At 44.3% G+C, this 14,977-nt stretch overlaps 2 protein-coding genes across 8 annotated transcripts in view; one reads left to right on the top strand and one right to left on the bottom strand.

Moving 5' to 3' along the window:
- On the bottom strand, positions 1–9,124 carry seh1l (SEH1-like (S. cerevisiae)). Of its 3 annotated transcripts, none has more exons than XM_069142100.1 (9): positions 9,014–9,124; positions 8,686–8,736; positions 8,366–8,512; positions 8,072–8,283; positions 5,301–5,399; positions 5,063–5,203; positions 4,760–4,914; positions 2,213–2,366; positions 1–332 (listed from the first exon to the last, which is right to left on the bottom strand). In XM_069142100.1, exons 1-9 carry the CDS (start codon positions 9,122–9,124, stop codon positions 155–157), a joined length of 1,248 nt encoding a protein of 415 aa, XP_068998201.1. In that variant the 3' UTR covers positions 1–154. The 3 variants fall into 3 exon arrangements, with proteins under 3 accessions (XP_068998201.1, XP_068998200.1, XP_068998202.1); XM_069142099.1 differs by having other exon boundaries at positions 4,760–4,947; XM_069142101.1 differs by lacking the exon at positions 1–332 and adding an exon at positions 486–825 and having other exon boundaries at positions 4,760–4,947.
- Positions 9,077–14,977, top strand: part of ptpn2a (protein tyrosine phosphatase non-receptor type 2a) — a 23,509-nt gene continuing 17,608 nt past the window's right edge. For 2 of the 5 annotated variants that reach the window (XM_069142094.1, XM_069142095.1), the window contains exon 1: positions 9,077–9,220. In XM_069142094.1, coding sequence (XP_068998195.1) covers positions 9,077–9,220 — 144 coding nt within the window. The other 3 variants (XM_069142097.1, XM_069142096.1, XM_069142098.1) reach the window with 3 other exon arrangements.

Here is a 14,977-nt window from a genome sequence, read left to right on the forward strand (position 1 = left end):
GGCTTTAAAATGCTGAATTTATTGTACACAGACAAGCAGATAGATTATGAAAACTCAAAACACCTTATTTATACAAAACAAAACAAAAAAGTTCAGATTTGTAATGTTTTTCCCTCAACAGTATCCTGTAACACATTTCCACATAAAGAAAAGGTCACTGCCCTTCAGCCTCTGGTAAAGGCAGCAGTGCTCTAGAGGAGAGTCTGTGAGGAAGAAGCTGTTGCTGAGGCTGAATGGGTTCAGCATCACAATGCTCTATGAGGGAGGAGGGAGGCAGCAGGTGACCGTACCTGGTCCCCGCTCTGGGAGGGTCCAGGGGTGGAAAGAAATACCTAAAGCAAGGAGAAATAAAAGGAGGGAGACAAAGACGGAAAAAAGACAACAAAAGGAATATACAGGGGAAACACATAAAAGGAAGGAGGAATGAGAAATGAAAAGGAGAAAGGACGGATGTAGGCAGTAAAAACTGATGAGGGAGAAGAATGGCAGGCAGAGGAGGGAAAGTTGTTTATTTTTTAAAGGTGAATGTGCAACGCCAGTTAAAGCAGTGAATGTATGTCAAAAAGCATGAAAAAAATCTAAAAGTGGAAGCTGTAAAGTACAGAAGCATGCCGCTCTCAAGCCAACGATGGAGGCTTCAATCACAATCAAGTCAAATATTCAGCCTTTAAATGTATTACATACACTCTTGCATTTCAAATACACTGACACAAGAGCAGAATGTAGCTGCTGCACCAGAGACATTAGTAATATGCAGGATGCTGGTATATCTTTGGGGAGGTCAGCTGCCGCAGGGGAGGAGCAAAGGGAGCGCTCTTTCCAATCCTGCATGCAACAAGCAGTACAAAACCACATTACTTCAACAAACCTCACTTCACTCATTCTCCTCACTGGAATGCAAGAAAACCTAAACGTACATTTTACAATCTGCATTACAAAGTCAAACTTGGTTACAGAGTGAATCATTCTGACAATGTTGAACAGACAGTTTGTTACTGAGGTTACAGGTGAATTCAGTCAAAAACGAGAACAAAAGATAAATACAGAGGTTTTGTTAAGTCCAAGGTTATTAAACTGAACATAAATACAGCCAGACACACCGAGGTGCTCAAACACCATTCGTTTACTGCCATTTCTCATTTTTGCTTCATCAAACATTGAGTGGTCACGTTTGTTCATTTCTAATCCAAATTTTAAAGCAAGCCTAGATTTCCTCTGCTAACAGAACTCACTGTGGCTACAAGATGAGAGTTATAAAGATCAAGACAGGAGAGTTATGAAGACCACAAACAAACCCCCCTGTGGCCACTGAAGGTCAACTGCTTATAAATTCAATATCACATTTGGACAAGCTGGACTGCATTTTATCTTCTTTGAAAAGTTACATGGTCTTGCTTTAGTAAATGTAAATGGCTGTATTCATCCTCACATTGTACAAGTTTAACGTTGGTTAATAAGGTTCATTCAGGCGGTCTTCCTGCTCAGCAAAGAGTTTGGCAACATTTAAAGGGTACATTCAAATTGAAAAGAGAAATGAGGAAATAAGGGCTCGAACTTAACTGCTCATCTTAAAGTGGAAACTGTCAAAAAGATGTTGTAGAATGAAAGAAATCAAGTTTCTCAGTATTTACAAAATGATGTTACCAACAACATGGTTGTTCTGCTGCACATCCCAAAATAGCTCTAGCACTTGAAATAACACTCACATATCAAATTCATATAAGCAGATTTATTCAACTTTTTAGACTAAGAAACCCGTTAGCCCTTACACTGACAATGCAGAGAGGAAACACAAACCCACTCTTCAGACATGCTTCAGTACAAATCAAGAGGACATCACTTCTAAACACCACCACAGCGCGTTCGGTCCACAGGCTCGATGCAGACAACCGGGATGCTGGAAGCCACAAGCCAAGCTCTTTGCATGAGTGCAGCTTCGGGTCAGTGTGAGTCCGAGGAGTTTATCAGTGAGCAGCTGCAGTCCAGTCAGTGTGAGGCATAAAAAAAGTTGTCAGTTGTGACTGGCTCGGGTTGGTTTGGGTTGGTTTAGGTTGGTTTGGGTTGGTTTGGGTTGGTTTAGGTTGGGTTGGTTTGGGTTGGGTCAGGTTGGGTCAGGTTGGGTTGGTTTAGGTTGGTTTGGGTTGGTTTAGGTTGGGTTGGTTTGGGCTGGTTTGGGTTGGGTGAGTGGCGGCGGACGCATCACACCACCTACCTTCCTGCTGACATCCCGTTCAAGGCATTCTGGGAGGTCTGAACTGAGGAGCCCACCACGGTGCTCATGGCGGTGGGTTGACCTGATGAACCGGTCAGCGGGCTGCCATCTCCCTTCAGGATGCCTGTGCACTTCCAGTTGTCCATGTAGTTAGCTGCACAGAGACAGAAGGGAACGTCAGCATGTATTATGTCCTCTGCAACAGACCAGAGCAGCATACTGACAAATCAACTGTACTGGACATGAGGCTGCTGAGTCCTGAGATCTGAGTTAGAGAAACACCTCCAGTAGATGCTGGAGAAATGACAGATGTGTGGAAGAGCTGTGGAACGATCCCAAGGCAGCAAACACAACCAGTGACACATCTCGAGTTACAGGTGTCATCACTGGTCTCTTTACTAACTGCAGGAATCCACATCGGAACAACCTATGAACCCTTCTGATTGGTTGGAGCGTGTGAACTAACTCTTAGTAACTAGATCAAGTGTTTTGCATTGATCCCACCAAAGTGTTTGATAAGTGAACATGTGGTTACCAAAGATAGGAGGCAGGATGTTTACAACGTTTAGTTTACACCGACATTAGCCGACTAAAACAGGAAACTTCAGTGGGATAATAATATTTACAAATAACCATACATGAAGCAATAGTTTTCATATATGTTGGTACCAATATACAGTGGTGTGAAAAAGTGTTTGCCTCCTTCCTGATTTCTTATTTTTTTGCATGTTTGTCACTTAAATGTTTCAGATCATCAAACAAATTTAAATATTAGTCAAAGATAACACAAGTAAACACAAAATGCAGTTTTTAAATGAAGGTTTTTATTATGAAGGGAGAAAAACAATCCAAACCCACATGGCCCTGTGTGAAAAAGTGTTTCCCCCTAAACCTAATAACTGGTTGGACCACCCTCAGCAGCAACAACTGCAATCAAGCGTTTGTGATAACTTGCAATGAGTCTTTTCCAGCTGTGGAGGAATGTTGGCCGACTCATCTTTACAGAGTTGTTGTAATTCAGACACATTGGAGGGTTTTCCAGCACCAACCTCCTTTTTAAGGTCATGCCACAGCATCTCAATAGGATTCAGGTCAGGACTTTGACGAGGCCACTCCAAAGTCTTCATTTTGTTTTTCTTCATCCATTCAGAGGTGGACTTGCTGGTGTGTTTTGGATCATTGTCCTGCTGCAGAACCCAAGTTGGCTTCAGCTTGAGGTCACGAACAGACGGCCGGACGTTCTCCTTCAGGATGTTTTGGTAGACGGTAGAATTCATGGTTCCATTTATCACAGCAAGTCTTCCAGGTCCTGAAGCAGTAAAACAGCCCCAGACCATCACACTACCACCACCATATTTTACTGTTGGTATGAGGTTCTTCTTCTGAAATGCAGTGTTACTTTTACTCCAGATGTAACGGGACACACACCTTCCAAAAAGTTCAACTTTGGTCTCGTCAGTCCACAGAGTATTTTCCCAAAAGTCTTGAGGATCATCAAGATGTTTTCTGGTAAAAATGAGACGAGCCTTAATGTTGTTTTTGCTCAGCGGTGGTTTTGGTCTTGGAACTCTGCCATGCAGCCATTTCTGCCGAGTCTCTTTCTTCTGGTGGAGTCATGAACACTGACCTGAACTGAGGCAAGTGAGGCCTGCAGTTCTTTGGATGTTGTCGTGGGGTCTTTTGTGACCTCTCGGATGAGTCGTCTCTGCTCTCTCGGGGTAATTTTGGTCGGCCGGCCGCTCCTGGGAAGGTTCACCACTGTTCCATGTTTTCTCCATTTGTGGATAATGGTTCTCACTGTGGTTCTCTGGAGTCCCAAAGCTTTAGAAATGGCTTTAGAACCTTTTCCAGACTGATAGATCTCAATTACTTTCTTTCTCATTTGTTCCTGAATTTCTTTGGATCTCGGCATGATGTCTATCTTTTGAGGATCTTCTGGTCTACTTCACTTTGTCAGGCAGGTCCTATTGAAGTGATTTCTTGATTGAGAACAGGTGTGTCAGTAATCAGGTCTGGGTGTGGCTCGAGAAATTGAACTCAGGTGTGATAAACCACAGTTAAGTTATGTTTTAACAGGAGGGGGCAAACACTTTTTCACGCAGGGCCATGTGGGTTTGGATTGTTTTTCTCCCTTAATAATAAAAACCTTCATTTAAAAACTGCATTTTGTGTTTACTTGTGTTATCTTTGACTAATATTTAAATTTGTTTGATGATCTGAAACATTTAAGTGTGACAGACATGCAAAAAAATTGGAAATCAGGAAGGAGGCAAACACTTTTTCACACCACTGTATCTGTAACAGGCCAATATAAGACAACATGCGTCAAGCTGTGGTGAAAACAAAGCGGTTTTTCACCCTGTGTAAGAATGTTAGCTTTGTTTATGAAGCACCTCTCATCTTTCTAAAATTGACTGATGCAACAACGACTAGCAAAAGTCCTTCAACACGTGATGAGAGTTGGTTTACCGAACATCCGATTAACAAGTATTTTACACAAAAGCAGTGTTTCGTACAGCTGTCGCTATAATAAACGGAGCCTCCAACCTTTCCAGAGACGCACACAGCCATCGTCCCCGGAGGAGGCCAGCAGGGTGCTGGTGATGTTCCAGCTTACACGCCACACCTGAGAATTATGGTTGTCAAACTGAGCCACAATCTGCCCCTCAAACTTGGTGGGTCCTGTAGACGTGCTCTCCTTCCTGCCCGGAAGAGACAAGATTACCTTTTTATTTCTGTCATTTAAAAAAAAAAAAAAAAAAGAGTTTCATTATAACGGTAGCAGCTGCAGAGTTATGTAGGGTTTCAGTGACAGCACTAATTCAGAAAAATAAAAACTGAACAAGTCACCTTATAGGAATAAGCTTAAATATTCGGACGTCTTTTGTTGCAATGGCGAGCACGTGGAAAGATCGTCCCAGGTTTGGAGCAAATGCAATGTCATGGACGGCATCGGTGACCGTCATCAGCGTCTCTGCTTTACCGTATTTCCTGAAAAACAGTCATAAAAAATAACAATAAAACAATGATTATGTTGGCTTTGTTTTTTAACCAGGTGGTATATGCACATCTATAAGATAATACCTACCGGGTGTTTTCATTGTACTCGTAGATCTGAACTTTCCCTCCATATGCTGCGCTGTTGTCGTCACTCCCGACAGCAAACATTGGAGGGTGAGCGCGAGAGCTGGGTGGCGGGAAAACCACAAATACTTTAATGCCTCTGTAATATCTGAGAGCTCATAGGTTTAAAGTTCAGCAGCAAACTTTATATATAAAAGAGGTGAAGTCTTGGATTTAACACAGGCTGCAAGAAGTAAATATAACATATTATGGTTACTGTGGTTCACTGGAAAGAAACAAGATTTAATGAAGTAACTCCAGAATTTGTCGAAGTAACTTTTCATCAATCATATATAGAAAAGGTTGTGCAGAGATTCATCAGGAGCAGAGTTATTATATCACAGAAAGTTTTCATAATTAAGCTGCATTAAACTCTTCTCCTCTGGAACACGAGGAGCTCACGAGGAGCTCACGAGGAGCGCAGGAGGAGCGCAGGAGGAGCGCAGGAGGAGCGCAGGAGGAGCGCACGGGGAGCGCACGGGGAGCGCACGAGAGCAACGTTCTCCCTCCACGTCGGCAGCTTTGAGTGAAATCTGTGAGCGATTATATTTATAGTTATTCATAATTAAGAGTCGGCCTGCGTTGAGTAAAGCTGGGTGCCGTCAGAGGTTTCAGCCACACACCACCGGGGGTCGGGGTGAGACGGGGTGACTCGGGGTGAGACGGGGTGAGTCGGGGTGAGACAGGGTGAGACGGACACTGCCCCGATGTTGATGATCTGAGACCATGTACGCTGGGTGACATCATGTACGCTGGGTGACATCATCTATGCTGAGTGACATCATCTATGCTGAGTGACATCATGTACGCTGGGTGACATCATGTACGCTGGGTGACATCATGTACGCTGAGTGACATCATCTACGCTGAGTGACATCATGTACGCTGGGTGACATCATGTACGCTGGGTGACATCATGTACGCTGAGTGACATCATGTACGCTGAGTGACATCATCTATGCTGAGTGACATCATCTATGCTGAGTGACATCATGTACGCTGGGTGACATCATGTACGCTGGGTGACATCATCTACGCTGATTGACATCATGTACGCTGGGTGACATCATGTACGCTGGGTGACATCATGTACGCTGGGTGACATCATCTACGCTGAGTGACATCATCTACGCTGAGTGACATCATCTACGCTGAGTGACATCATGTACGCTGGGTGACATCATGTACGCTGGGTGACATCATGTACGCTGAGTGACATCATGTACGCTGAGTGACATCATGTACGCTGGGTGACATCATGTACGCTGGGTGACATCATCTACGCTGAGTGACATCATCTACGCTGAGTGACATCATCTACGCTGGGTGACATCATGTACGCTGGGTGACATCATCTACGCTGGGTGACATCATCTACGCTGGGTGACATCATGTACGCTGGGTGACATCATGTACGCTGGGTGACATCATGTACGCTGGGTGACATCATCTACGCTGGGTGACATCATCTACGCTGGGTGACATCATGTACGCTGGGTGACATCATCTACGCTGGGTGACATCATCTACGCTGGGTGACATCATCTACGCTGGGTGACATCATGGACGCTGGGTGACATCATCTACGCTGAGTGACATCATGTACGCTGGGTGACATCATCTACGCTGAGTGACATCATCTACGCTGGGTGACATCATCTACGCTGGGTGACATCATGTACGCTGAGTGACATCATCTACGCTGAGTGACATCATCTACGCTGGGTGACATCATGTACGCTGGGTGACATCATGTACGCTGGGTGACATCATGTACGCTGGGTGACATCATCTACGCTGGGTGACATCATGTACGCTGGGTGACATCATGTACGCTGGGTGACATCATGTACGCTGAGTGACATCATCTACGCTGGGTGACATCATCTACGCTGAGTGACATCATGTACGCTGAGTGACATCATCTACGCTGAGTGACATCATCTACGCTGGGTGACATCATCTACGCTGGGTGACATCATCTACGCTGGGTGACATCATGTACGCTGGGTGACATCATGTACGCTGGGTGACATCATGTACGCTGAGTGACATCATGTACGCTGGGTGACATCATGTACGCTGAGTGACATCATCTACGCTGAGTGACATCATCTACGCTGGGTGACATCATGTACGCTGGGTGACATCATGTACGCTGGGTGACGTCATGTACGCTGGGTGACATCATCTACGCTGAGTGACATCATGTACGCTGAGTGACATCATCTACGCTGAGTGACATCATCTACGCTGGGTGACATCATCTACGCTGAGTGACATCATGTACGCTGAGTGACATCATCTACGCTGAGTGACATCATCTACGCTGGGTGACATCATCTACGCTGGGTGACATCATCTACGCTGGGTGACATCATCTACGCTGGGTGACATCATGTACGCTGGGTGACATCATCTACGCTGGGTGACATCATCTACGCTGGGTGACATCATCTACGCTGAGTGACATCATGTACGCTGAGTGACATCATCTACGCTGGGTGACATCATCTACGCTGAGTGACATCATGTACGCTGGGCACCAAGCCTACAGCTGTTACACTGAGGCCAGGCAGCAGCACCACGAGCTCCAGTCAGCTGTTTCAGGTGGAGGAAGTGTGCGTTCTTTGTATTTATCCTACTTATTATTTACAATGTGAAATTTCTGCAGCGGCATTCATCATTGAGCAGAAAGCTGCACCACCTCTGAAAGCATGTCACCTGTAGTCTCACCTGGAGGGGTTCCACGAGATGCAGCTGCAGCTGAGCTTGCAGGAGATCTCGTGCTGCAGGGACCACTGACTCAGGTTCATGACATCAGGAGCCTCGTAGATCCTCACCACGCCGTCCGCAGAGCAGGTGGTCAGCATCAGACCCATGTGTTTAGGGGCAAACTTCACGTCAGTCACTGAGGTCCTGCTGTCCACTAGTGTGGTTCTCTTGATCTAAAACAGAACATCACACACTTGGGTCACCTCTGATGTCACACCGACGGTCCATTGGAAACACCTGGACAGGTGCACTCACCCAGTGGCTCAGGCCCCGCTGCTTGTCATTGGATTCGCCCACAATCTCCTCCCAGACCGCAGCGGTTCTGTCAAAGGAGCAAGAAGCTAGAACCTGGCCAAACTCTGGATGAGCCCAGGTCACCCTCCACACCGACCCGCTGTGTGTCTGCACAGGAGAGAGCTTCAGTCAAATCTATGAAGTCCACCACGGTTCAACTTCGGATGTCAGGCTGCATCCAGTTGATGAACGAGGCCACAACAGTTCAGGAAATGATGCAAATTTAAAAACAGCTCGTTATGCAAAGCAGAAAGCCTTCAGAGGTCAGTGGAGACATTCACCTTCCAGCTGGCTGTGCACTGCCACTCTCCGCTCTCACTCTTGTCCCAAACCTGAAAGAGTCCACAAGATGTTGATGAAGCAGGAACAGAAGAGCTCGATGACCCTGAACCTTCACACCATGTTAGTCACCACCACCAGACAGGCTGACTCCTAACATGGAGGAGAATCTGTCACAGGGTCACAATCCGCGTCAGGCGGAACAAACAAACTAAAGTTGTTGATCTGTCAACAACTGATGGAGAACGAGTCCGTCAGCTCCGACCGGGAAGCGTGGGGAATGCTAACAGGAGCTAACGCTAACAGTGCCAGCTGTGACGTGTCACTCACCTTCACGCTTTGGTCACTGGAGCACGTGGCCATCCTCCGGCCGTGGAAGTCGTAGGAGACGTCATGGATCAGGTCTTTGTGATCGGCTGCGATGCTGCGCGCCACAAACATGATGACAGCTTCAGCGACACGATCTGCACCGGCTGGCGAGCAGGCCCGTCACGTGTTACCGAGCTGCGTGTTTGGCGGGTCGTCGTGACGTCAGCAGTAAGTGTGCGCAACACACCGGTGTTCACCACAGGGGGGCGCCATCACACATTTTAAAGTGGAGCTACGGTCTGTGCTTTAACCAAGTTTTTATTTTTGATGTACATTATAATAAGATGAAATATATTGAAAGGTATCTTATCGAAAATAACTGATACCAAAATATATGTTACAAACAAAAACACATGGCCGAATTAAAACTAGTCAGTAAATTCATGTTTCGGTTTCTGCCTCCTCCGGTCCCCTGGGTTGCCAGGTTTGGTAGAATATACACTTTTGAACTTTTTAAAACTAGAGGACTGTCGACAAAAATGTGTGGAAATTATATAATGAAATATTTATTTTCTGTGGCATGGTAATTTATTTGTTGTTCTAAATTATAATGTAAATAAAAACAACTGTAACGGTTTTAGAAAAAAAAATGTATTGCTTCATCCAGCTATCATATTTCAAATTGAGTTTGGTGAACGGATCAATACTAATATATGTAGCACTGATCAATACTAATATACAGTGGGTACGGAAAATATTCAGACCCCTTTACATTTTTCACTCTTTGTTTCATTGCAGCCATTTGCTAAAATCAAAAAAGTTCATTTTATTTCTCATTAATGTACACTCAGCACCCCATGTTGACAGAAAAAAACAGAAACGTAGAAATTTGTGCAAATTTATTAAAAAAGAAAAACTGAAATATCACATGGTCATAAGTATTCAGACCCTTTGCTGTGACACTCATATTTAACTCACATGCTGTCCATTTCTTCTGATCTTCCTTGAGATGGTTCTACTCCTTCATTGGAGTCCAGCTGTGTTTAATTAAACTGACTGGACTTGATTAGGAAAGGCACACACCTGTCTATATAAGACCTTACAGCTCACAGTGCATGTCAGAGCAAATGACAATCATGAGGTCGAAGGAACTGTCCAAGGAGCTCAGAGACAGAATTGTGGCAAGGCACAGATCTGGCCAAGTTTACAAAACAATTTCTGCAGCACTCAAGGTTCCTAAGAGCACAGTGGCCTCCATAATCCTTAAATGGAAGAAGTTTGGGACGACCAGAACTCTTCCTAGACCTGGCCGTCCAGCCAAACTGAGCAATCGTGGGAGAAGAGCCTTGGTGAGAGAGGTAAAGAAGAACCCAAAGATCACTGTGGCTGAGCTCCAGAGATGCAGTAGGGAGATGGGAGAAAGTTCCACAAAGTCAACTATCACTGCAGCCCTCCACCAGTCGGGGCTTTATGGCCGAGTGGCCCGACGGAAGCCTCTCCTCAGTGCAAGACATATGAAAGCCCGCATAGAGTTTGACAAAAAACACATGAAGGACTCCCAGACTATGAGAAATAAGATTCTCTGGTCTGATGAGACCAAGATTGAACTTTTTGGCGTTAATTCTAAGCGGTATGTGTGGAGAAAACCAGGCACTGCTCATCACCTGCCCAATACAATCCCAACAGTGAAACATGGTGGTGGCAGCATCATGCTATGGGGGTGTTTTTCAGCTGCAGGGACAGGACGACCGGTTGCAATTGAAGGAAAGATGAATGCAGCCAAGTACAGAGATATCCTGGAAGAAAACCTCTTCCAGAGTGCTCTGGACCTCAGACTGGGCCGAAGGTTCACCTTCCAACAAGACAATGACCCGAAGCACACAGCTAAAATAACAAAGGAGTGGCTTCGGAACAACTCTGTGACCATTCTTGACTGGCCCAGCCAGAGCCCTGACCTAAACCCAATTGAGCATCTCTGGAGAGACCTGAAAATGGCTGTCCACCAACGTTCACCATCCAACCTGATGGAACTGGAGAGGATCTGCAAGGAAGAATGGCAGAGGATCCCCAAATCCAGGTGTGAAAAGCTTGTTGCATCATTCCCAAGAAGACTCATGGCTGTACGAGCTCAAAAGGGTGCTTCTACTCAATACTGAGCAAAGGGTCTGAATACTTATGACCATGTGATAGTTCAGTTTTTCTTTTTTAATAAATTTGCACAAATTTCTACATTTCTGTTTTTTTCTGTCAACATGGGGTGCTGAGTGTACATTAATGAGAAATAAAATGAACTTTTTTGATTTTAGCAAATGGCTGCAATGAAACAAAGAGTGAAAAATTTAAAGGGGTCTGAATACTTTCCGTACCCACTGTATGTAGCACGGATCAATACTAATATATGTAGCACGGATCAATACTAATATATGTAACACTGATCGATACCAATATATGTAGCACTGATCGATACTAATATATGTAACACTGATCGATACTAATATATGTAGCACTGATCGATACTAATATATGTAACACTGATCGATACTAATATATGTAGCACTGATCGATACTCCATCCATTATCTATACCTGCTCTATGCTGAACAGGATCACGAGGGGCGGAGCCTATCCCAGCTCACATTGGGTGAAGGCGGGGTTCACCTGGACAGGTGGTCAGTCCATCAAAGGACATAGAGACAGACGGAAACAAAGACCGTCCACGCTCTCATTCACACCTCAGAGACATTTGTAGAACCACCAGGTAACCTGAGGTTCATGTTTCTGGACGGTGGGAGGAAGCCGGAGAACCGAGAGAACCCACGCAGGCACATGGAGAACCTGCAGACTCACACAGGAAGGCCGGGATTTGAACCCAGAACCTTTTCACTGTGAGGCGACCATGAAAACCACTGAACTGCTGTGACGCCGGATCAACACTGTTCTGTGTAATTCTACGTCCTGCTGTGAGTGTTACTGCGTGTGTGTGTGTGTGTGTGTGTCTGTGTGTGTGTGTGTGTGTGTGTGTGTGTACTAATATATGTACACTAGTATATTTATCCCGGATCAATACTAATACACTACTATATTTATCCCGGATCAATACTAATACACTGGTATATTTATCCCGGATCAATACTAATATATGTACACTAGTATATTTATCCCGGATCAATACTAATACACTAATATATTTATCCCGGATCAATACTAATACACTAGTATATTTATCCCGGATCAATACTAATACACTAATATATTTATCCCGGATCAATACTAATATATGTACACTAGTATATTTATCCCGGATCAATACTAATACACTAGTATATTTATCCCGGATCAATACTAATACACTAGTATATTTATCCCGGATCAATACTAATACACTAATATATTTATCCCGGATCAATACTAATACACTAGTATATTTATCCCGGATCAATACTAATACACTAGTATATTTATCCCGGATCAATACTAATACACTAATATATTTATCCCGGATCAATACTAATATATGTACACTAGTATATTTATCCCGGATCAATACTAATACACTAGTATATTTATCCCGGATCAATACTAATACACTAGTATATTTATCCCGGATCAATACTAATACACTAATATATTTATCCCGGATCAATACTAATACACTAGTATATTTATCCCGGATCAATACTAATACACTAGTATATTTATCCCGGATCAATACTAATACACTGGTATATTTATCCCGGATCAATACTAATACACTACTATATTTATCCCGGATCAATACTAATACACTGGTGTATTTATCCCGGATCAATACTAATACACTAGTATATTTATCCCGGATCAATACTAATACACTGGTGTATTTATCCCGGATCAATACTAATACACTAGTATATTTATCCCGGATCAATACTAATACACTGGTGTATTTATCCCGGATCAATACTAATACACTAGTATATTTATCCCGGATCAATACTAATACACTGGTGTATTTATCCCGGATCAATACTAATACACTGGTGTATTTATCCGGGATCAATACTAATACACTAGTATATTTATCCCGGATCAATACTAATACACTGGTATATTTATCCCGGATCAATACTAATACACTGGTGTATTTATCCCGGATCAATACTAATACACTAGTGTATTTATCCCGGATCAATACTAATACACTGGTATATTTATCCCGGATCAATACTAATACACTGGTGTATTTATCCCGGATCAATACTAATACACTAGTATATTTATCCCGGATCAATACTAATACACTGGTGTATTTATCCCGGATCAATACTAATACACTAGTATATTTATCCCGGATCAATACTAATACACTAGTATATTTATCCCGGATCAATACTAATACACTGGTGTATTTATCCCGGATCAATACTAATACACTAGTATATTTATCCCGGATCAATACTAATACACTGGTATATTTATCCCGGATCAATACTAATACACTAGTATATTTATCCCGGATCAATACTAATACACTGGTATATTTATCCCGGATCAATACTAATACACTGGTGTATTTATCCCGGATCAATACTAATACACTAGTATATTTATCCCGGATCAATACTAATACACTGGTATATTTATCCCGGATCAATACTAATACACTGGTGTATTTATCCCGGATCAATACTAATACACTAGTATATTTATCCCGGATCAATACTAATACACTGGTATATTTATCCCGGATCAATACTAATACACTGGTATATTTATCCCGGATCAATACTAATACACTGGTATATTTATCCCGGATCAATACTAATACACTGGTATATTTATCCCGGATCAATACTAATACACTGGTATATTTATCCCGGATCAATACTAATACACTGGTATATTTATCCCGGATCAATACTAATACACTGGTATATTTATCCCGGATCAATACTAATACACTGGTATATTTATCCCGGATCAATACTAATACACTGGTATATTTATCCCGGATCAATACTAATACACTGGTGTATTTATCCCGGATCAATACTAATACACTAGTATATTTATCCCGGATCAATACTAATACACTAGTATATTTATCCCGGATCAATACTAATACACTGGTGTATTTATCCCGGATAAAGCGCGGGTCCGCTGGTCGGTTGGAGGTGATCAACACTTGAACTGGTAACCCGAGTCAGACCGCGTGTGCGCAGTACCGTTCCGGATTGAGCGGTACTGCGCAGCAGCAGACTCCCCGCTGGGGCTCCTCCGGTTGCACGCGCTGCTGTTTGGATGGCTGACAGAGAGGACTCAGTAACGGGGCTGTAGCACTGAGGGTGTCCGGTGTCCGGTTATAAAACATGGAGCGGGAGTTGGAGGACGTGGACTCGAGCGGCCGGTGGCAGAACCTGTACAACGTGAGTGTTTCTATGGTGATCCGCGCTAACCTCGGAGCTAGCGGGAGCTAGCGGGAGCTAGCTGTCCCGGTACACACTTCACACAGCGGCTGGTCACGTTCAGCCTCACGAGCGGCCCTTTTAACGACGGTAACCTCCACACGTCAGCGCGCTGCTCGGGGTTAGGTCCGTGTCGTGTACCTGTCGTGGAGGCGGACGAGAACCGAGCGACGCGCTGCTCGTCGCTGACTTCCGTAGCCGGGAGACGTGCCGCGGCTCGGCTAGCTCATGCTGCTGACGCTAGCACACGTCATCTGTCGTTCCTGAGACTCTTCAGGACTTCCGGAGAGCAGCAGCACGTGTTGCACCAGCTGTCTCCCGCAGACCCGCGGTTACTCTGGTGCTTCCGGTCCGGCCGGCTGCGACCGGAAACACGCAGCTACAAACGGATCAATAACAACGCAGATGTTGAACAGCTGATCGGTACCGTGTTCATAGTTACGTTCACATCAAGGAGCTGCACCGGGAAACACGTGGTCTCCTCCCGTCTGTAGGAGCTCACCACGTCATCGTGGCTCCTTCACGGGACATGTGGCGTCATT

The sequence above is a fragment of the Embiotoca jacksoni genome, unplaced genomic scaffold (genome assembly GCF_022577435.1).
Source record: "Embiotoca jacksoni isolate LCO1_2020_lvr unplaced genomic scaffold, fEmbJac1.0.p SCAF_97, whole genome shotgun sequence".
In the NCBI taxonomy this organism is placed as follows: Eukaryota; Metazoa; Chordata; class Actinopteri; family Embiotocidae; genus Embiotoca; species Embiotoca jacksoni.